At 32.2% G+C, this 24,715-nt stretch overlaps 1 protein-coding gene across 1 annotated transcript in view; it reads right to left on the bottom strand.

Moving 5' to 3' along the window:
• LOC114338609 (phospholipid-transporting ATPase ABCA3-like) overlaps positions 1-22,476 on the bottom strand; it is a 351,819-nt gene extending 329,343 nt beyond the window's left edge. The window contains exons 1-3 of the mRNA XM_050645554.1: positions 22,273-22,476; positions 9,846-9,993; positions 3,999-4,175 (exon numbers count right to left, since the gene is read on the bottom strand). Of these exons, the coding sequence (XP_050501511.1) occupies positions 3,999-4,175; positions 9,846-9,929 (261 nt within the window). The 5' untranslated portion in view covers positions 9,930-9,993; positions 22,273-22,476. The remainder of the gene's footprint in view (positions 1-3,998; positions 4,176-9,845; positions 9,994-22,272) is intronic.
• Positions 22,477-24,715: the final 2,239 nt, after the last annotated feature.

Below are 24,715 nucleotides of genomic sequence, written 5' to 3'. Positions count from 1 at the left end.
GTGTACATAAAGAAGTACCCTTATTTTTGGACGTACTATGAGCTCTAGAAATTAATGTACATAATTCTGGACCACCTTGTACCTTGTATATTAACACAAAAGAACATCATAAAAAATAATGTTGTTCTGAAGCTATATCCTTGTAGCATTTTTATAATTAACTATTTAGATGGGAAACAAGCCACAAAAATAATTTTATTAACGTTTCGACGCTCAAATCGGGTGTCGTTGTTAAAATACAAAATACTACTAAATTAAAAAAATGTTGTTGCTTAGTAAAAAATACTTTAAAATGTATAATACATATATGTCTTAATTGCCAATATAAATGAGTCAGATTAAATAAATTATTAAACACCGGTGTATATAGTTGCACAGAAATGTATGGAATGATGACCCTTCATCATTTTATATAATTCCAACTAAATTCACATTCACTTTACGAGTATTAGCCAATGATTTTGCTTATTTATTTTTATATTTGTACTCGATTATCCAACATCATTTTATTTAATAATGTTATGGCTTTTCATTTCCTCAGGCAGCCTTACCTCCTTGGCAATGTTAGTTGTAGCCTTGCGACTGCGGGTCTTCTAACAATCTGACCAAAAATGGTAACCTTGCTCCTGTAGTAATCCTTTTACAAGTTAACAAACAACTTTTTTAACTTGCTACACTATACTGACGAAGCCCAAATAGGCCGAAACACCGGTGTATATAGTTGCACAGAAATGTATGGAATGATGACCCTTCATCATTTTATATAATTCCAACTAAATTCACATTCACTTTACGAGTATTAGCCAATGATTTTGCTTATTTTTGCTCATTTAGAAGATTTTTTTACTAAGCAACAACATTTTTGTTTAATTTAGTAGTGTTATTCTGAAGCTATTTCCTTGTGGCATTTTTATGATTAACTATTTATATGAGAAATAAGCCACAATTAAATTGAAAAAATATTTTTTCTAATTGTTGTTTATATAAAGTATATAAATAATTTATAATATAAATTTATATATAAAATAATATATATTTATATGTTTAGATAAACGCAACTCACAAATATTGGCAATATCATTTTAAAGTCTTCTACTTTAAAATGTAAAATATATATCTGAATTGCCAATAGTACATTCTTTCACGGTTTTTGCTCTAAATTTTAAAGAACCGCTTGGATTGACATGATATTTGGCATACGTATAGCTTACATGTAAAAGAAAAAAACTGATATTGTGCCGATGTTTGCTTTTGCCCTGGGGGTGACTTTCACCCCCTTCTGGGGGTGAAAAAATATATGTCCAAAATAAGTCAGGAAATGGGTAAGCTGACTAATTTTAAGTAACTTTTGTTCTATAGAGTTTTTTCGCCAAGTCAACACTTTTCGAGTTATTTGCGAGTGAATATGTTCATTTTTCAACAAAATGACCACATTTTTAGACGGTTTTTCGGAAATAACTCAAAAAGTAAGAATTTTGTCGAAAAAAACGTTCTTAGCAAAAATATAGCCTATAAAAAAGTAAAAAAAATGGTGTACGCGTTAGGTCTCTGGATCTCGTAGAACCAGAGTTATAGCCAATGAAAAATAGATTCATATTCACCAAATTTCAAATAGAATATTTCGACGTAAAATATCCCAAAAATTAAGCACTTTTTGGGGAAAACCCATTTTAACTTTTTTAAAGTGTTCAAAAAATATTTATTTCTGTTTTTACAAAAAGCTTCTAGCATTAAATTTAAGCAAGTTACGCTCAAAATAAAGTTGGTCCCTTTTGTTGTTGCAAAAAAAAATCGGGAAGACCACCCCCTAATTACCAACGTAAATTAAATTAATCGTTACCGCTCCACAAATTATTTTACTATGTTGTGTTTATATGATATGTAAGTTTCATCGATTCAAAGTGCTAATTTTTGAAAAAATTTGGTTTCAAAGTAAAATTTTTAAAAATTTTTATTTTAAAAATATGCTTTTTTTCAAAATAACTTAAAAATTGTTAGAGATACCAAAAATCTCTAAAAACAAAAAAAGTCAGCATTGGTTTTCTGAAGATCACGTATTTTTTTGTTTTTCTGTTAGACAAAAATTGATTAAGATTTGGTGTTTCTAAATTTGCATACATTCGTGATCAGTGACTCGTTCAACCATTTTAACTAAAGCCCTTTCAATAATAAGGACTTTGAACAGATGAAACTTACAGATCATATAAACAATACATATACGAGTCAAGAAACTTGTGAAGTCGTAACGATTAAGTTCATTTAAGATACTAATTAGGGGGTGATTTTCTCGATTTTTTTACCAAAACAAAATAAGACTCACTTTATTTTGAGTGTAACTTGTTTACTTTTGATGCTAGAATTTTTTTTTATAAAACAAAAATCTTTTTTTAAACACTTTAAATAAGTTGTAATGAGTTTCCCCGAAATGTGCTTGATTTTTGGTTATTTCACGTTAAAATATTTCATTTGGAATTTGACGAATATGAACCTATTTTTCATTAGCTATAACTCTGCTTCTACTAGGTATAGAGACGTGCTATACACACCATTTTTTTTTTAATTTTTTACAGGCTATATTTTTGCTCAGAATGTTTTTTCGACAAAATACTTACTATTTGAGTTATTTGCGAAAAACCGTCTAAAAGCGTGGTTATTTTGTTGAAAAAAATGAACATATTTACTGCCAAATAACTCGAAAAGTATTGACTTGGTGAAAAAACTCTATGGAACAAAAGTTACTTAAAATTAGCCAGTTTATCCATTTCCTGACTTACTTTGGACGAATATTTTTTCACCCCCAAGAGGGAGTAAAAACCACCCCCAGGGCAAAAGCACATATCGGCACAATATCATTTTTTTTTTCGTTGACTTGTTAGCTATGTGTATGCCAAATTTCATGCCAATCCAAGCGGTTCTTTAAAATTTAGAGGTTTTGCAATATTTTACCGTTAAAGAACGGACTACAATATAAATGAGTCAGATTAAATAAATTATTAGAAGAATATTTTACTTAGCAACAACATTTTTGTTTATTTTAGTAGTATTTTGTATTTTGACAAAGACACCCGATTAGGGCGTCGAATCGTTAATACAAATTATTTTTTTCAATTTAATTGTGGCTTATTTCCCATATAAATAGTTAATCATAATTTAGTAGTATTTTGTATTTTGACAACGACACCCAATTTGGGCGTCGAAACGTTAATAAAATTATTTCTTTCAATTTAATTGTGGCCTATTTCCCATCTAAATAGTTAATTATAAAAATGCCACAAGGAAATAGCTTCAGAACAACATTATTTTTTTATGTTGTTCTTTTGTATTAATATATTATTGTTTATATACCAACAACGGTTAATTATTTATTAATACCTAAATCACTTAAATATTTTTCCCATCAGTAGGTATATAAAATCAATGGCAATAGCCGTTAGCATCTATGCAGGTATAACCACTAAAAAAGCTGCTTTCAACACTCTGGTGTCCAAATCTGTTAGTATTTGTAAATGTACTGTTTTTCCAAACCCTAACTGATTTCAACGCCCTAGTGTCAACACGCGCTAGTATCTGTAAATGTACTGTTTTTCCAAACCCTAACTGATTTCAACACCCTGGTGTCTACACTTGCTAGTATCTGTAAATATGCATCCCGTCCATAAGTGGAAAGTTTGATGCACCACTGTCGACGTATGTGCCACTAAAAAGTGTCGGCACAGTGTTCAAACGTTTTCTTTTAGGTTCTTCTATTTAAGTTATAGGTTCTTATCGTGCCTAAAATGATTAAGAAATTTCACCTATAGCGGCTCTTAGTCTATTTTTTATAGAGCTTCAAAAACCATTGTAACTGACTAAATAGTTATTATTTTAATTTTAGTAGTTTTTGAATTAAACACGAAAATGTTGTAGGACAAACTTTAATCGTTTTCTCGAAACTTTGTTATTTTGACTTATGGCACTCTTTGAGCGGAGGTGCGATATGTGGAAACACATTTACTTACTACAACACCTGATGTATTTGGTGCAAACGCTATTTTATGAGATGTTTCGGATCCATTAAAAAATCTAAACAGATTTTCCTCTCCTTTTGGAGTAGTTATTGCCTTCAGATTTGGATCTGGCAGAAATAGCCTAAATCCAACGAGAATAGTTAGATACCATATGGGCGACGCTATTTCCTGTAAAAATAATTAAGTTTAATAATAATAGTAATTTGATTAATAGAATAGATATAATAATTAATTATATTAGCTAAGTATTAACTAAACTACAATATTATTTTAAGAAGTAGTTATTGCGCATTTTTTGATATACAATTAAGAATTTTATATTCTCCATTGGCGCGCTTACTGTTCATATTACCCATATGTACGCCAATGGTGCAAAGTTTACTTTCCGCTTTGCATTCATTTGTGCTTATAATTTTTGGGAAATGAATAAAACTTAAATTGAATATTTCTTGTTGTATTTTTACAATACATAAGACAGCATTTGCGAAGTTCCATTTTCCTCAATGATAGTCCTTATGAATTGTATAGGTAAAGGTTTTTGGGAAGAGCTATGACCTTGAAAATTTCAAATAAACTTGTGTACTAAATCGGCATAATCTATAGGTCTTGTCAGAATCCAATACCTTAATAGTTAACCCTTAAGCTCCTAGCGTTACATATATGTAACGCAAAAACCGCTAAAATCTTAAGCATGAAATTCGGGAAGTGATTCTAATTTTAACTAGATGACGATGCAAGACTTTCAAGGGACACTTGTTTACTAGTTTTTAGCGTTTGGTTCAAGGATTTGATCTAACCTGTTTATTTAGTTGAGTGTTTGATGTGACGGTGTTTCTTATTTATGGTAAAAATGGATCTCGAGTTTTAGTAAGTATATTTTTACTATTCTTTTGTTATTATATTTTGGTTTAAAGTGTTTTTAATTGAGCCTAAATTAATGTCTTTTCTTATTGATAATATAAATTTTTCGAAATTTTATCATGGTTTTGTAAATTATGCCTTTAATTTTTGGTGTTACATATATGTAACGCTAGGAACATATGGGAGCAAAAATCGGAACTTTTAGAATTGTAATGTATTTTTTGTTCCAGAAAAGGAGTTTCTCTTCAAGAAGCGCTGTAGATGATTGATGTCGCTGAAACTTTAGACGTTGATGCTATATAGGTATATATTGAACCCCCAGAATTTAATGTGCGTACAGACGAGTCTGGTGATGGGGAAGATAATAATTTGAACAGGTTTTCCGGGAGAATTCTTACGGCACCTGTTGAAATTGCTTTACGAAATAGTGAAAAAGATTCCAAAATATATAATGATATTGACGAGGCTGGGCTTTCCGGATCATCAGCAAAGGCTAATTAGCAAGTGAAATAACAGTTGAAGTTGATCTTATGGACCAGAATGTAGGTAGATATCGAGTAGGAATTCGCTCTAAAAATGGTGGTGGTGTCTATTTACATGGATGCTTACCATAACTATTCAAAATGCTTGGTAGCTTTATAACAGAACCCATGATACTATCCCACAACTAGAATTTCGATGGTATCTAGTAACATTGTATATTACGAAATATGATACCGAACCAAAAGGTGCAGACAGGCCATCTTCGTCCAAAGTAGTTAGATATATAAGACATGATAAGATTGACCAGCTTCTGACCAATATTCCTGATAAAAATGAGTCATTGTGCACGTGAGGGCTGCAGTTCGCATGTTATATTCCTGATAAAAAGGAGACGTTGCGCACGTGAGGGCTGCAGTTGGCATGTACGTACCATGTGTTGCAAGTTCAATGTGGAAGCATGCATCGAGTGCAACATGGATTTTCATCTACAATAATTTAATTATATTTTTTCATTGATCTAGTTTTTTATTTGCTTGATATTCTTATATTTATAACAGGGAATATTTTAAATATTTTTGCTCCTATATCTTCCTAGCGTTATATATATGTCACGGCAATTTTCTAGGAAATCCAAAATATTTAAGAAAAAAGTGTATGTATTTTCTTTTAAAACCTATTTCCGTATATATCGAAATAAAAAAAAATTGCAAAGAAATTAAAATTCAGGATATTAAGGGTTAATATAACTAAATAATATGTTCGCTTCTAAAATATTGTAAAAGATTTTAAAAAGTCCGAGTAAAAAAAGAAAAATTTAGTTAAACTCTTTGTGACATTTTCAGGGCCAATAGCTCTTCCCAAAATCCATTACCTATACTAAAAATAATGTAAAAATCCTTTGTTGTATCCCCTTTAAGTAATTATGTACTTGCACACAGTGAATACGGCTCCTAATAGTAGGTAACAAAAATTCAGCCGCGTACTATTGGTGAACAACATCTATTTTTGTAAATTTTAATTTTATTCTGAGTAGTTGATAATCATGTTTTTCAACTAATAAAAATAAAATGGTCTTATAAAAAGTATAGTATTCTGCTCGCATAAAATGGCTATTACATTCTCGTTGAAAAATATACTATTATATTACACTAATAATATTGGGACCGTGCAAGTTCGGCAAAGCGACCCCTATTTCTACGCTCTGTACTTTTATTCGCACTTTTAATTATATTGGCCAATTATATTAGTCCTGGTTACTGGATAATTGTCAAGGCCATAGTCCAAAAAAATAATAAGAAGAAAAAATAAGATTCAGGTTATGTTATGAAAACGTAAACAATTGTATGTAGTAAATAAAATTAGTTATTAAAATGCAGTACTGCAAGCAAAATACAATTAATTAAATTTACCTTTATATAATAATTGCATATTATATCAATATTGTGGAGCAATATATAATTTTTCTGCTTCAATGACAGAAGGTATGAAATATACGTCAATTTGACAATTTCAATTGACAATATGAATTATTTAAGATAGTTGCAATATTTCTCCGCGACTTGTGCACGCTCGTTTCTCGTTTCCCTTCCAAGTACTTGCACACCGCGAAATGAAATGTGTTAAAATAATTATCTTAATACTACAGTGAGAGCACGCCAAATAGAATTCTATTTTGCTGACTTCACAAAATTGAATTTCACAATGCAAGAATTGACGGCTGCTAGGCTACTTGACGTCACTAAAATAGAATTCTATTTTGCGTGCCCCCACTACTGGTTCGTTAAATTGATAGGCGTAATTTCAATAAAAGTTAGTTTTCACATTAACGAAAATAAACAGAATAATTCAATTTGACCTTACAAATTATATCGGTACGACTTATACTAATTACGAATTTTCGGTGTCGCGGCTTACTATACTAAATTTACATTCAAGATGCAGTAGAAATAAACAAACCAAGACACGTTCTACTAGGAGCACTCTCGAATCATAATTTACAATGTGTAAACTTTGGAAATCATGATTTAGGATTTACAATGTATATACATCGTAAATTATGATTCGGGAGTGCTCCTAGTAGCATTTAACGTGTCTTGGTTTGTTTATTTCTCCTGCATCTTGATTGTAAATTTAATATAATTACGAACTGTCGCCGTTACGAATTGTCCTTTACCATTTGTGGCGTTACGGACTGTCGCGTTATGAGATGTCTTGTCACGGTTTTTTATACTTTCTTCCTGTGTGATTTTAATCTTACCGTCGTGAAATTTCGGGAATTAAGGTCAGTTAAAATTTTATTCAGGATTATCACACTAAACTGTAATCTACGGAAGTAGTTACCTTCATTTAATTCCTGCAATAACTTGATATAGTCCTTGGGCCCACATATAATATTATTATTTATGACCACACCGTCGAAACTTTATGTACCTGTTATTTGGGTGGAGTCGGACAAATTTGGAGCTGGGAGCATTATGGTAGTGGAGCGTTTGTCTGTCAAACTGTCACAAAGTTGTCAATTTTATGCAAGAAAAAAATTTATAACCACATTGGTCATTTTATTTTAATCAATGGTTTTTGTCATATAAACAGCAAAAACAATTTTGTCTGACAAAAATATTGGGCTATATGACGCGTCGGACACGCTAAATACCTATGTCAAATTTCTGAAAATAATAAATTTATTACCACATGGCTAATTTTAACAGAATCTAACATAAAACCTGTTTACAATAATGTGGTAACCTTGTCGGACCATTTTCACGGGGCTTATGCGCAGTCGGATGCGCCGAAGATGTCAATTTCCTGGAATTTTTTTTATTTACTACCACATATGTCATTTTTATTTTGTACTGTTTTTTTACATATTATGTGTAATGCATATTGGATCTTTTGTCGAACAAAAATAATGGGACTTTTTATTACAATTTAAAAAAAAAAAGTAATTTTTTTCATTGTTGACTTCATATCATATTACCGAAATATTTGGATACAGAATACGAAATATTTAAATCTATTGAGGAGTATGTGTGTCAAATATACAGGGTGTAACAAAAATGCAGGTCATAAATTAAATCACTTATTCTGGGACCGAAACTAGTTCGATTAAACTTGTACAAATGTTCACATAAAAAAAGTTACAGCCCTTTGAAGTTATAAAATGAAAATCGACTTTTTCCAATATATCAAAAACTATTTGATATTTTTTATGGAAAATGAACACGTAGCATTCTTTTGGCAGAAATATCTTAAAAAATAAATACACTCGAGAGCAAACTAATCGACTCACTTGCTGAATTGTACACGTTAGAAGTCTCGAATTTCCTAAACCTGTTGTCCGATTCGAGTGATTTTTTTAGTACGTTACAGCCTTATTATTTAAGAAAATCGATGTAATATTATTATTGCTAGACAGGTAAAGGTCATTTTATACCGGGTGTAACAATCATAGGGTGTTTTTTTTTTTCTTAAACGTACCTAACTTTTTTATTATCCAACATAAGCAAATGAGTCAAAAAAGAAAATGTTAATAAAGCCTTAGCCTACAATTTAATTTTGATTGAAATATTTTGTATATGCTAGAATACTCCACAGGGTGTTCCGAACTTTAAGAAAAAACAGAGTATTATTGTTACACCCGGTATAAAATGACCTTTACCTGTATAGCAACAATAATATTACATCGATTTTCTTAAACAATAAGGCTATAACATACTAAAAAAATCACTTAAATCGGCAACAGGTTTAGGAAATTCCACGTGTACAATTATTCAGCAAGTGAGTCGATTATGTTGCTCTCAAGTGTATATAGTGAAATTTGTGCACCCCATAAAAATTTTATGTGGATTTTGTTCCTTTAAACCCCCAAACTTTTGTGTGCGTTCCAATTAAACTATTATTGTGGTACCGTTGTTTAACACAATCTCTTTAAAACTTTTTTGCATATTTGCAAAAATTTTGCAAAAAAAGTTTACCCTAAAAATTTTATAGGCGTTTTGTTCCTTTAAACCCCCCAAATGTTTGTGTGTGTTTTAATTGAACTATTATTGCGGTACCAGGAACACACAGTGTTTTTAAAACTTTTTTGCCTCTTAGTATTCTTTCGATGAGGCACCTTTTATCTAATGTGGCTTCTTTTTTAATATGGTTCAAAATATACCCAAAAATGTGAATTTTCATAATATTAAGTATTACCAGGTCTCGATAATCGTACTTAAAAATATGTGGCGGATTTGACAAATATTCAATATAGCTCGATAAAAACTGGCTTTTTGAAAAAAAAAATACTAAGAGGCAACAGAGTCTTAAAAACAGTGTGTTTAACTAATGGTACCACAATAATAATTTAATTGGAACGTGCACAAAAGTTTGGGGGGGGGGGGCGTTTAAAGGAGAGAAACCCCCATAAAACCTTTATGGTTTGTACGCTGTATTTTTCGTTAATTAAAACATGTGTAAAATAAAAGATCTAGGTAAAATGCAATATGTACTTACAGATATGGTTGTCCATTTTTGTCTTTTCTTTAGTAGTATATTCCGTTTAAGCATTGCTTTTAATTGTTTATAATAAAGCCCCATATTGATAGGCTTTCTAAAAACTAGTTTTTGAAACGTGTTGTCACTAATAGAATATAACTTTTATCTAAAAAGAAGAAAACATAATAATATAATATACCTACAGTCTGTTCCAACGAAAATTTGACCCCCACAGAACTCAGAAACCAAAAGCTTCTTCAACATTTAAAAAAACACGTCAATTTTTAATGGGAGGTGGACGAATTTTCTTGCAAAATTCATGCTCTCAAATGTAACCCCCTACTGCCCCAATCGACCCCCACTTTTTTTAAATAGCAAGTGTAGTCGAGTGGCACATCATTTGAAAGGTAATTTTTTTCTCTAAAAGACGCTCTATTTTTTTATTTACGTAATAAGTTTAAAGATAATTTTTTACTTAACAAATTTATTATAAATCAATTAAATCCAAAATTATCGTTAAGGTTACTCCCCAAATTAAAAAAAATAGAGGGTCCTGTAGAGAAAAAAAAATACCTTTTAAATGAGGTGTCACTCGACTACACTTGCTATTAAAAAACTGGTGGTTGATGCGGGGCAGGGAAAGTTTTCATGCAAAATTCGTCCCTCTTTCGATACAAATTGACATGTTTTTTATTATTCTGAAGAAACTCTTGGTTTCTGAGTTACTGGGAAGGGGGTCAGATTTTCGTTGGAACACTCTGTATATTAACTATATGTTATTCTCACATACACAATGCACACTATTCTATAAACACTATGAAGACCCGGCTTCTTTTCTTCATGTACCATGCCACCCTAAGCACCATGATTTTATTATTACCGTACCTACTAATCTGGAAAGTTCTTCAACCATGAAATCTTTGTTCGGCTTGGACCGGGTTTGCTGGCTCTTTTCCCTTCCCTAATATTTTGTAGCAACCTATACTTGGGGCCTCTGATTACATGTCTGCAGTATTCCAGCTTAGCCCCCTTGATGCTTTTTACAATCTCAGTGGCCTTGCTGAAACGTTCTAGTATTATGGAGTTTCGAAGTCCCCACCTAAGAAACTTTTAAAATCCTTCTATAGCATCACAGTTCGAAAAGCCTCTTCGAAAACTAAGTTTCCGAGTGTTATTCTATTTTTACTCTGTTGGCATCGTATACTACATCTTCTTCTTCTTATTTGCGCCACTTGCTTCAAGTTGTGTCCTCCAATCTTCTTAATGTCATCAGCCCATCTCATTTGTGGCCTTCCTCTACTTCTTCTTCCTAACCATGGTCTCTATTGTTGTATTTCATGATTCCATCTTTTATCCTTCAGTCGGGCGTTGTGTCCTGCGAAGCTTCATTTTAATTTGGCAATATGTTCTCCTGCGTCTTTTACTTTGGTTTTGCTTCTAATCCATTTATTTGTTTTTTGTCTATAAGTCTCACCCCGAGCGTTGATCTTTCAATCGCTCTTTGTGCCTTCGCGGAAGTGTACTACATATGCTTTAATAAATGAAAAACGTAAACTTGTTTATTTTTTTAAATTATGGAGTGTTTTTGTGCAAAATTTGGAGTAAGAATGAAAATTTTCAACCGAGAAGCGTGATATTCAAAATTTTGGAGCAGTGTAACTTTTTTGAAAACAAGAAAATATCATGGACATGCTTTTAACCATGGGGGTCACATGTTTTTAGATGAAAATAAATATTAATTTAATAATCCTAAAAAAATGAAAAACCGAGAGCCGTCAAACAAAAAAAATTTAGGCTCATTCAAAAATAATTGGAAACCCACTTACCCCAGGGGTGGTAAGACTAAGTGACATTGCATCAGAGAAAAGTAATTAAATCACCCTCAAGATCCATGACCCCCCCCCCCCAAAAAATTGCTGGATCCGCCACTGCTTTCAACGATGTTTTTACCTGATACTTCTGATAAATTTTGGGGATATCATTCTTCTTGTTGTAAGGAATTTAATGTAAAGAAGAAATATTTAGCTAATCTAGATTAAGTCAAATATTATTTAATTTTTCATAGAAGCTCTAGCCATTTTTTTGAATTTCCATCAATTTAACCTTGGAACAGACGCAGAATGCACACGCTGATTCAAAAGTTTCCGGTATGTATTATCAATTTAACCGATTCTTTTTCAGCTAGAAAAAAAATGGAAATCGAACTGCTATGATATATCGAAACCAGAAAAACGATATTACTAAAGAACTTAGAAAGTCGTGCATTGAAAATTCTAATAAAAATTGAACCTCATTACTTGATTATTTCAAATATTGCGGCAACAATTTATCTATCGGCGCTTGCGCAATGACTTTAAGGCCATCGGTACATAACTCGCAAATATTTTACGGCTATCCCTACTATTTCTGTCTTTACACGGTAAATTACGTGTAGTAAAATTCTCACTGGTATGGATATGTAACATTACTACTTGACAATGTCATCATTAACTTTAAAGCGATGGCTTTTGAATGTTCTTGGATAACTTTTACTTGTATAATTGCAAATTATTATTAATTCAGTTAATAAATATGATAATTTTTTCACTAATTATGTATTCAGTGATTGTAATAATTTACATATTGTACAACAAGAACTAATACTCAATCGAGAAAAGAGGAAAAGTGTTAAAGTGATTTAATAATTTTTTATAATATATTGTTACTATGGAACCCCTACAATTTTGAACATCTTTAACAACAAAATACTTGGATCACAGAATATATCCTGGTCAATTCTCTGCTTGGATCGTCCATAAATAACAAACAATTTTTACTGAACGTTGACTTTAAACGAATTGACTTTTACTCTGAGCTAATTAGCAAAATTCATGGAAAAGTTATTTACCAGCAATTTTATTGCTGGAATCAAATTATAAGATCCTATATATTAATAATATAGGTATGCAAAGTCCGCAGATAGTGTGCTACTTTTTTTATAAACAAAATGGCGCCGACAAATCGTATTTTTTTTCAATTATTGCTCTATAACTCCGAAGATTTTAACTTTACAACAAAAACACTTAAATAAAAATTCACCGCAATTAAATTCTGCATGGAGATATGGTTTTTCCGATTTGCTCCGACGAAAATTTTCCTCGGAAAATGCGGGTTTTCCTAACAAAAACTCTAATTTTCAAATAAAGTTTTAGGTAAGTAATTATTAATCAATAATTAAATAACTTAGTGACATCAAAGCTTTCTTGGTATAGATTGTAATTCCAGAAGCCGGTGAAAATTAAACGAATATTTTATCAACAATTCAATTGTTAATTAACAATTTATGATCGCAATAATAACCAAAATAATCATTTTACATTGATCAAACTTATATAAAGATATAAGATTATAAAAGATGAGATGATTATTTAATATTTTATCGACAAAATATAATTTTTTTTTGCATAATCTTTAAATTTTGAAAAAAAAATAGTGATAATACGCTGGTCTCATTAGTAAAGTACAAAGAAAGGTTATTTACCAGCAATTTTATTGCTGGAATCGAATTATAAGATTCTATATATTATTAATATAGGTATGCAAAGTCCGCAGATAGTGTGCTACTTTTTTTATAAACAAAATGGCGCCGACAAATCGTATTTTTTTCAATTATTGCTCTATAACTCCGAAGATTTTAACTTTACACCAAAAACACTCAAATAAAAATTCACCCAATTTAATTTTACATAGAGGCATGTTTTTTCTGATTTGCTCCGACGAAAATTTTCCTCGGAAAATGTGGGTTTTCCCAACAAAATCTCGAATTTTCAAATAATTTTTTTGGGGCAGAATTATTTATCAATAATTATATAGCTTGGTGAAATAAAAACTTTCTTGGTATAGATTATAAATTCAGAAGCCGGTGAAAATGAAACGAATACTTTAGCAACAATTCAATTGTTAATTAACAATTTACAGTCGCAATAACAACCAAAATAATCATGAGACATTGATCAAACTTAGAAAGATTATAAAGGTGTGATGCCTATTTAATATTTTGTCGACAAAATATAAAATTTTCATTTTTTTGCATTATCTTTAAATGTTTAAAAAAAATTGTTATAAACAAATTAACATTTCTCAAAAATTGTTTATTGTATTCTAATTTTAAAAATACTTAAAATGCGTATTTCATAGGTCTTGAAAACGAATGCTTTAAAAAAAATTTCCAACCATTTGCAAAATGTTATGAAATAGCAAAAATAAATATACGATTTCTCCGTTGTTTATAATTTGTTTTAATTGTTTCAAAGCTTAAAAGTGAGTCTATGGTACAATCTAATTACTTACAAAGAATGTCAAAAATTAGTGCAATGGTTATATTTTAATCAAAGATTAAAAATACTTTTCTTGTAATTTTTAGCGCAAAAGTAGGCCTGATACAGAGTCGGAGCTAAAATGTTCACTCGAAGCGACTGACACGCAGCATATATTATTTATTAAAAGTGTACGTCGCGCGGCCGCCGGTCGTCGCTCCGAGTGAAAATTTTAGCTATTCTACTTTCGCGCGTGTAAATTACAAAAAAATATATTTATAATCTTTAATGAAAATAAAACCATTAAACGTATAATCGATATTTTTTTGTAAATAATTAGCTTGTACTTTAAATTCACTTCTACGCTTTGAAAGAATTAAAAAAAATTATAAACGCCGTAGTAATCGTATGTTTATTTTTGCTGTTTCATAACTTTTTTGCAAATGGTTGCAAAAAAGTTTTAAAGCATTCATTTTCAAGATATTTGAAATGCGCATTTTAGTTATTTTTTAAAATTATAATATAATAAAAACTTTCTGAGAAACGTTAATTTGTTTATAACTATTTTTTTAAAAACATTTAAAGATTATGCAAAAAAATAAAAAATTTATATTTTGTTGACAAAATGTAAATAGGCATCTCGTCTTTATAAGATTTCAAAGTTTAATCAGTGTATCATAATTATTTTGGTTATTATTGCGACCATAAATTATGAATTAACAATTGAATTGTGGCTAAAATATTCGTTTAATTTTCACCAGCTTATGGAGCTATAATCTAAACCAAGAAGGCTTTTAAGTCACCAAATTATTTAATTATTGGTAGATAATTACTTATCTAAAACTTTATTTGAAAATTAAAGATTTTGTTGGGAAAACCCGCATTTTGCGAGGAAAATTTTTGTCGGGGCAGATCGGAAAAAACACGTCTCTATGCAGAATTTAATCACGGTGAATTTTTATTTGAGTGTTTTTGTGGTAAAGTTAAAATCTTCGGAGTTATAGAGCAATAATTGAAAAAAACACGATTTTCGTGCGCCATTTTGTTTATAAAAAAAGTAGCACACTATCTGAGGACTTTGCATACCTATATTATTAATATATAGGATCTTATAATTCGATTCCAGCAATAAAATTGCTGGTAAATAACTTTTTCCAAAAATGGCCCATTCTCCGATAATCAGCCCAGACTATTTTTAGTTCACGTCTTAAATCAATTATTTATCAAATACACTATCAATATTATTTAATCAACAACTCAAAATATTGCCGATGCCATGTCAAATATTTAAAATTGTCACTGTCAATTGACTCAGTGCGTTGTATGACAAAGATAGCGAATGTTCGATTTGGAAAATATCACCACGGACATGGTGTCCATTTTTTTCAAATCCTGAAAAGACTAATAAATATTTTTTAAAAATTTAAACGTAGAATAAAAGACTAAATTATTATCGAGGGGCGAAATTCCCCTAGAATAAATAAAAAATTTTTTGAATGAGATACTTGAAATTAAAAATCACCACATTTTCTCTTAGCTTTTCACCCCTGTAACTTAATAAAATAAACATTACAGAAGTTTTCAGGTACTTTCTGCCCTCGGTAAGAACGAAATATTTTATTCTGCGTTTGAATTTTTCAAAAATACTTATTAGTTTTCTCAGGATTTGAGAAAAATGAATCCCATTTAAATAGCATTGGATCCAAAACTTCGTACCCATCCCCTTAACAACTTACACAACTGCCACTCGGCATCCTTGTCAAACAGTGGCTTTGCGCTCTAGCTTTACTTTACTTTAAGAAGTAATGAAAATAATCGGTTTCGTTTTGATTCAAATCGAGTCTCTTGCTATCCTCTGACACCGTGTTTCGGGGTCTAACCGAAAAAGGCTTCGCAACGAGAGTGATTTGAACCAAAACGCACCGAGAAGATGGTATAAATATTCAAATATTTACACCGCAGTATGGTTAGACTAACCTCTAACGGGGAACGATGAAATAAATGTCGACAACGAATCAAGTAATCTGTTAACTCAGGTAATAAAGTAAGTACCAAACGAACGACGCTAGGAAAATATTCCAACAATGTATCGCAGATTACCCATATGAAACACTATTTGTATTGCATTTTGTACTCTAGTAAATACAGAGTATGATATAAAACAAAAATGAAAATAATCGGTTTTAGAGTACAAAATGATAGCGTTTCATATGAGTAATCTGCTATGCATTGTTGGAATATTTTCGAGCGTAGGTACTCTAACCACTTCTTCTTCTTTTTCTTTTAGCCCATTTTTTCTTTTAGCCCATTCTCGTTTTTAGGTACTGTTGTATCTTTGCGCCTTTTAGTATCCATCTTAACTTTCCAAATGCTGCCCACGCCAATCAGATTCTTCTCTGTACTCTAACCACATTCCGGTGTAAATATTTGAATATTTATACCATCTTCTCGATATGTTTTGGTTCAAATCAGTCTTCTTGCGAAACCTCTTTGATAAAGAGTAGACCCCGAAACACGGTGTCAGAGGATGATGGTAATCTGCGATGCATTGTTGGAATATTTTCCTAGCGTCGCCCGTTTGGCACTTTAGTACCTGGGTTAACAGATTACTTGATTCGTTGTCAAAATTCACTTCGCTCATTTTATTTTACTTCATCTTTGGTACCTCGCGTTTTTAACAGCTAGCGACCCTAACAAATTTGTGGCCATTTTTTCACAGACAATCTTATGTCATCATAGAAACAAAATTAGCTTTCATTTGATATAAAACCATGCATATTGCATGTATGTTGAAGTGTATAACTTCACCAAAATTATACCATTTTACACCTGGCTGCGAAGCAGCTGCGACCTAGTTGACAATGGCACCCATTTCTTTTCAATTTTTTTATAGGCATTTTATGAGGTGTATATTTTATTTAAAATATAAATGAAAGAATTTTTTTCCGAAAATGATTTACTATCAATTTAATTAAAAACTATTTGCGGCCACTTTTTGACTGACAAGCCGTTGCCACTACCAATGTATTTTCGTACTAGAACATTTTGGTACCAAATTTTCCTGGTTGTCAGCGAGTTATGGATTTATCGAAAACAAAGCACTTTTGGGGGCTCGTCCCTCGTTTATTGTGGTCAGTGTACAAATTTAAAATAGCATTCATTAACCGACATAATCGATTAAATAAAGATCAACAGTACAATAAAACACATTATACGCTACGCGTATGATAAAGTTTCTTGATATTCTTCTGAAGCTTTATTTTGTGACATCTTACGCAATTTACTATTTTACTTAGAAAAATTTACTATTTTACTTGGAAGTGGAAGTCGAAACGTCAATAAAGTACCCCGCAACACTCCTTATGGAAAAGTGGTCTTCTTGTTCATGTACCATGTACTTTTAGAACGTTGGTTCCCATCATAGCTATCTTAATTTTATTCACTGCCACCCTAAATAGCATGCTTGTATCAACACCATACCAATCTCGCAAGTTCTTCAACCATGAGGTTCTTCTTCGTCCTGGATTGCGTTTGCCTGCTATTTTTCCTTGCATGATATTTTGTAGCAACCTATATTTGGGACCTCTCATTACATGTCCGAAATACTCCAGCTTTCTCTGCTTGATGCTTTTTATGATCTCAGTAGTCTTGCTGAAACGTTCTAGTATTGTGGAGTTTCGAATCTTCTCCACCCAGGAAACTTTTAAAATTCTTCTATAGCACCACATTTCGAAAGCCTCAAGGCGATTTAGATTGATTTTATTCACAGTCCTGGACTCGACACCATAAATTAAGACTGAGAACACGAAGCAGCGAAGTAGGCGGATCCTCAATGCCAATTTTAGGTCTCTGTTACATAACACCTTGGACATCCTTCTAAAAGCGGCTCTAGCCTGCTCTATCCTAGATCTAATTTCGCCATGACTTTCTGCGTTACAATTTAATTGCTGTCCAAGGTAAACGATTTTATCAACTTGCTCAAGTTTGGTATTATTTACATATATAGACGGTTGTATATGCTGTTGTTTACTTATTATGAGTATTTTGGTTTTCCGTATGTTCAGATCCAGACCTGCCTCCCTACAACTCTCAACGACACTAACTGATTTTAACATTACTTTATACACTCTGGGCCAAAATTAACCGGCCACCTTAAAAATGGGTCATTTTTGATGTCTTATATCTCCTAAACCTGTTGTCCGATTGAAGTTAATTTTTCAATATGTTATAGCCTTATTCCTTGAAATATCGTTATAATAATATTGTTGCTCAACAGGTAAATTTTCATTGTATACCGGGTGTACGAATCAAACTGTGTTTTTTTCTTAAATCTTGCTTCACCCTGTGGAATATTCTAGCATTTATAAAATATTGAAATTAAAACCTAACTATAGCCTCATGTTTTCTCAACATTATTTTTTTGATTCATTCGCCTTAACAACTAGACATGTTTTTTTATCAATACAGAGTGTTTTTTAAAAAATTGGCAAAGTTTAAGGGGTAATTCTGCATTAAAGAATAATGCCAGTTTGCTTTATAAACTTATGTCCGCAAATGCTTCGTTTCCGAGATAGGGGATATTAAAATTTTTCTGACAAACTGACGATTTATTTATTACTTTAAAACCGGTTGAGATATGCAAATGCAATTTAGTGGGTTTTATCACGTAGCTATTGCATATTTTTTGATATACAACTAAGAATTTAATATTCACCATTGGCGCGCATACGGGTAATTTAAGCAATCATATTACCCATATGCGCGCCAATGGTGAATATTAAATGCTTAATTGTATGCCAAAAAATGTGCAATAACTTCGCCTTAAAACACACCAAATTTCATGTGCATGCCTCAACCGGTTTTAAAATAATAAATAAATCGTCAGTTTGTCAGAAAAATTTCAACACCCCCTATCTCGGAAACGAAGCATTTGCTGACATAACTTTATAAAGCAAACTGTCATTATTTTTTCATGCAGAATTACCCCTTAAACTTTCCCAAAATTTTTTAAAAACACCCTGTATTGATAAAAAACCTGTCTAGTTATTAAAGCACCTAACTTTTTTATTATCCAACATAAGCGAATGAATCAAATATCAGAATGTTCAGAAAACATGAGGCTATAGTTAAGTTTTAATTTCAATATTTTATAAATGCTAGAATATTCCACAGGGTGATGCAAACTTTAAGAAAAAAACACAATGTGATTCGTACACTCGGTATACAATGAAAATTTACCTGTTTAGCAACAATATTATTATAACGATATTGTCAAGGAATAGGGCTATAACATATTTAAAAAATCACTTAAATCTAACAACAGGTTTAGAAGATATAAGACATCAAAAATGACCCATTTTTAAGGTGGCCGGTTAATTTTGGCCCAGAGTGTATAATCAAAGGAAATGATAAGAAGCTATCAATGTCCGATTGTATTAGTAATTTTATCTTGACCAATAATGATTCTTGGTCAACATAAAACTACTAAAACAATCGGAAGTTGTTAGCTTCTGATCATTTTCTTTGATTATTTAAAGTAACGTTTAAATCAGTTATAGTCGGAGAGATAGAAGCGGATTTTGTGCGTGATAAGTAATACGGAAAAACTATACGGGGATATGTTGAATTAGTTGTGTACATGACTTTCACCAACGGCCGGAAACCAGAGTTGGGGCCGAGGGTAGTTATAAGGGGTCAAAGTCGCGGATTTTATTATTTATTTTATGACGCTCATGATCGAGATAGTGCACCAAAATTTGGGAATAAGTAGGTCATGACGTAACTAAGTAAAATCTCTAGGGGCGGAACGCTGCGTGGCCGACAAAGGGGTGGGGGTAGGAGTGAATATAAAAAATATAAAGGGTTTTTTTGCGACGTTCGTGATTGAGATAGTGGACCAAAATTTGGGAATAAGTAGATCATGACATTACTAAGTAAAATCCCCAGAGCCGGAAACCAGAGTTGGGGATGAGGGTAGTTATAAGGGGTCAAAGTCGCCGTTTTTATTATTTTTTTTGTGACGCTCATGATCGAGAGAGTGCACCAAAATTTGGGAATAAGTAGGTCATGACGTAACTAAGTAAAATCTCCAGGGGTGGCACTCTGCGTGGCCGACAAAGGGGTGGGGCAGGGGTGAATACAAAAAATATAAGGGTTTTTTTTGCGACGTTCGTGATTGACAGAGAGCACCAAAATTTGGGAATAAGTAGACCATGACATAACTAAGTAACATCCTCAGAGCCGGAATCCAGAGTTGGGCATGAGGGTAGTTATAAGGGGTCAAAATCGCCGTTTTTATTATTTTTTTTGTGACGCTCATGATCGAGATAGTGCACCAAAATTTGGTAATAAGTAGGTCATGAGGTAACTAAGTACAATCTCCAGGGGTGGAACGCTGCGTGGCCGATAAAGGGGTGGGGGTAGGTGTGAATACAAAAAATATAAGGGGTTTTTTGCGACGTGCTAGATTGAGATAGTGCACCAAAATTTGGGAATAAGTAGACCATGACTTAGCTAAGTAAGATCCCCAGAGCCGGAAACCAGAGTTGGGGATGAGGGTAGTTTTAAGGGGTCAAAGTCGCAGTGTGTATTATTTTTTTTTGTGACCCGGCACAACATTTGTCCCCCACGCAGCGTTCCGCCCCTGGACATTTTACTTAGTAATGTCATGATCTACTTATTCCCAAATTTTGGTGCACAATCTCGATCACGAACGGCAAAAAAACCCCCATATATTTTTATACTCACCCCTGCCTACCACCCCTTTGTACCCCAAGCAGCGTTCCGCCCCTGAAGATTTTACTTAGTTACGTCATAACCTACTTACTCCCAAATATTGGTGCACTATCTCCATCATGAGCGCCACAAAAAAAATAATAAAAACCGCGAATTTTACCCCTTATAACTACCCTCGTCCGCCACTCTGGTTTCCGCCTCTGGGGATATACTTAGTTATGTCATGGTCTACTTATTTCCAAATTTTGGTGCACTATCTCAATCACGAACGTCGCAAAAAACCCCTTACATTTTTTTATATTCACCCCTGCCCCACCTCTTTGTCGACCACGCAGCGTTCCACTCCTGGAGATTTTACTTAGTTACGTCATGACCTACTTATTCCCAAATTTTGGCGCGCTATCTCGATCATGATCGTCACAAAAAAAATAATAAAAACGGAACTTTGACCCAACTACCTTCCTTCCCCACTCTGGTTTCTGGCTCTGGGGATTTTAATTATTTATGTCATGGTCTACTTATACCCAAATTTTGGTGCACTATCTCAATCACGAACATCGCAAAAAAACCGTTATATTTTTTATATTTACCCCTACCCCCACCCCTTTGTCGGCCACGCAGCGTTGAGCCCCTAGAGATTTTACTTAAGTACGTCATGACATACTTTTTCCCAAATTTTGGTGCACTATATCGATCATGAGCGACATAAAAAAAAATAAAATCCGCGACTTTGACCCCTTATAACTACCCTCGGCCCCAACTCTGGTTTCCGGCCGTTGGTGACAGTCATGTACACAACTAATTCAACATATCCCCGTATAGTTTTTCCATATTACTTATCGCGCACAAAATCTGCTCCCAGCTCTTAAACTATTAGGCCACTCTAGCTCTCATAGCCTTAATTGTGGCTTATTTCCCAAGTAAAACAGTAAATTGCGAATAATACAATTTGATAACGTACTTCAAAAGCTCTTCAATTCCTGCTCAAGAAAATTGTAGACAAGAAAATCAGTATTAAAGAGTGTTGAAAATTTCAGATATTTTGGTTGTTGTATCCTAAACAATGTTGATATGCATATTATGCATATTATGCAAAACAATTCTGCCTTTTGTGAAGATTCTGAATTGTTGAATTCGAATGCTAACTCTAACATTGAAATCAACATTGTTTAGGATACAACAACCAAAATATCTGAAATTTTCAACACTCTTTAATACTGATTTTCTTGTCTACAATTTTCTTGAGCAGGAATTGAAGAGCTTTTGAAGTACGTTATCAAATTGTATTATTATCATATTATGATTAAATATTATCTTATCCAATGGGGATAAATGTTTTATCCATTCCAAAGAGACTAAAACGCTATCACACATAATCGCAAAATATTAAATTAAAAAATATATTCTTAATTCACCTATTTATATTCAGATTCTAGATATCCTTGTAAACTGTTAAACTACGAGTAGGGCATCTTAATGGAAACTTTTCAGTTTTCTTTTGCTGCACCATGAATAAATCTATTAATATACTTTTGTCAATTTTAACGACACAATTGCTTTTAAAACCTCATTATCTGCTTCATTTTTGAATATAATTTTCCATTTCGAATGTTGATTTCACAAATACATGACATTGACAAATTGATTATTAATTTAAAGTAAAATGTCATTTTATGTATTTTATCCAGTGGGACTATTTTTTAGTCCATGTGGTGAGACCGCTCCCGTCTGAAAAAATTTCTGATTCGGTTTTTTTGTGGATTCCTATTCAAAAATATCTCGTTTAAACAAATATTAAGGATGCCGGGCGGAATTTTTGAGCAGAAATTGTTGAAACAATTTTTTTAAACAAATACCTTTTTGCCCCGAGAAATATTTTTTTTAGATTTTTTGGGTCATTACAAACGTTAAAAACTCATATTTATATTGGTATTTTGGAGGTTTCCAAGTACTTGAATTGTACATTCATTTTCAAGATTCTGCAGACTGATCGGGTCTAATTTACACCGTTTTTATTTAATTGTTAATTATGCGTGTCTATCCGATTTTTTTACCGGTGCGCACTTTTTCAAGAATCTCCTATTTTCCTCCGAAAATTTTTTTGATTTTTGGGGACATTCTAAATAAAATAGGTTTCTTGTCATTTTTCTCAAAAGTTAATAGTTTTAAAGTTATAAGAGATTTAAAGCGCATTTTGGGATTTGGGAACAACGGTGTAAATTGAAGTTAGACCCGATCAGTCTGCAAAATCTTGAAAATTAATGTTTAAACTACAATTCAAGTACTTGACAACCTCAAAAATACTAATTTTTTAAAGCGTTTTAAGCCTTGAAAATGCCTATTTTCGAATTTTTCAGATTATAAATCGCCTATAACTCAAAAACTATCAATTTTTGAGAAAAATCACAAAATACCTTTCTTGTTTAGAATGATCCAAAAAAACCTAAAAAAATATTCTTCGGGGCAAAAAAAGGTGATCTTTTGTATTTGTTTATAAAATTGTTTAAACAATTTCTGCCCAAAAATTCCGCCCGGTACCCTTCAGATTTGTTTAAAGGAGATATTTTTGAATAGGAATCCACAAAGAAACCGAATCAGAATTTTTTTCAGACGGGAGCGGTCTCACCACATGGACTATTTACGTGGGTGATCCGATAATTACTTAGCCTCACCGCTCGAGAGCGCCACTATCGCAAAATAAATCTACTATTGTATAATACATTTCTCTAGATCGCCTGTGTCAAAATCTCAGCGGAATTGGACTATTAGTAGTTTTATTTTCACAGCGCGCTGCAGCGTGTGTGAGCGTGTTTGAGGATTTTAGAAAAATAAAAAAGAGCAATACCGGTCAGCGATTTGAATCTTGTTTTTGAAATGGAAATCACGTAGCGAAATAAAAAAAAACGCTTGAAGACCTTGTACGGTGACTCTTCTTCTTCGATGGCGAATGTCAAAAATTGGTTTAACGAGTTGTAGCAGGTCGGTTTCTGATAACTCATGGCCAGGTGCCCCGAAAACGACTACCGTAAAATGGGGTGAATCGGAACAGTGGGGTGAATAGGAACAAAAATTCACTAAACAATTACAATAATCTTCCCTAAACATATATATTACTTTCGTTGGGCTATTTAATTTTTTCAAGTTGGCTAACGTGATATAGCTTTAGGAAATTTAGGTTTGTGTTGTTGGCGTCACTGGTTCCTATGTTCTCGGCATGCAAACAAGGTCGTTAATGTTGAAGATATTTCTCATCCTAAAAAACTTTCTCAGTAAGTACAAAATGTCTGTAAAAATAGATTGAAGAATATTTTTTTTGTTTATTCTAACCTTTACAACAATATAACATGATGGTATTTTGATTTATCGGTTAACTTTTTTTGTTAACAACAATTATTATCTACTAAATAAATAAATAAATAAATAAATACTTTATTTTCTTTTAGACAGACAGAGTCTGTATAGAATTAGTCAAAAGTAATACATTAAGTAAATATAACAAACAAATAAACAATTTCACTACACAAACAAACAATGAAAATACATTTAAAATTGAAGAAATTCTTCAACCGAATAAAAAGTGTGTGTCATCAGAAATTCCTTTAAATTTAGTTTAAAGCTTGTCAGGCTCCTACACAATTTTACATGCGCTGGTAATCTATTATAGAGTCTTTGTCCCATTATACCCGGGGACCTGCAATATATATTTCCCCTACACATTGGGGCACGCAAGGTATCTTTTTATCTAGTATTTATGTTATGTATTTGCCCATTGGTTTTAAAATTTTCGAGGTTATTAAATATATATATATATATATATACAAGTCTCCAGAATATAAATACAGGCCAATGGCAATATTT

This window comes from Diabrotica virgifera, chromosome 3 (assembly GCF_917563875.1).
Source record: "Diabrotica virgifera virgifera chromosome 3, PGI_DIABVI_V3a".
NCBI classification, from domain to species: Eukaryota; Metazoa; Arthropoda; class Insecta; order Coleoptera; family Chrysomelidae; genus Diabrotica; species Diabrotica virgifera.
The sequence above is the reverse complement of the archived record's forward strand: the minus strand, read 5'-3'. Positions and strand labels throughout refer to the sequence as shown.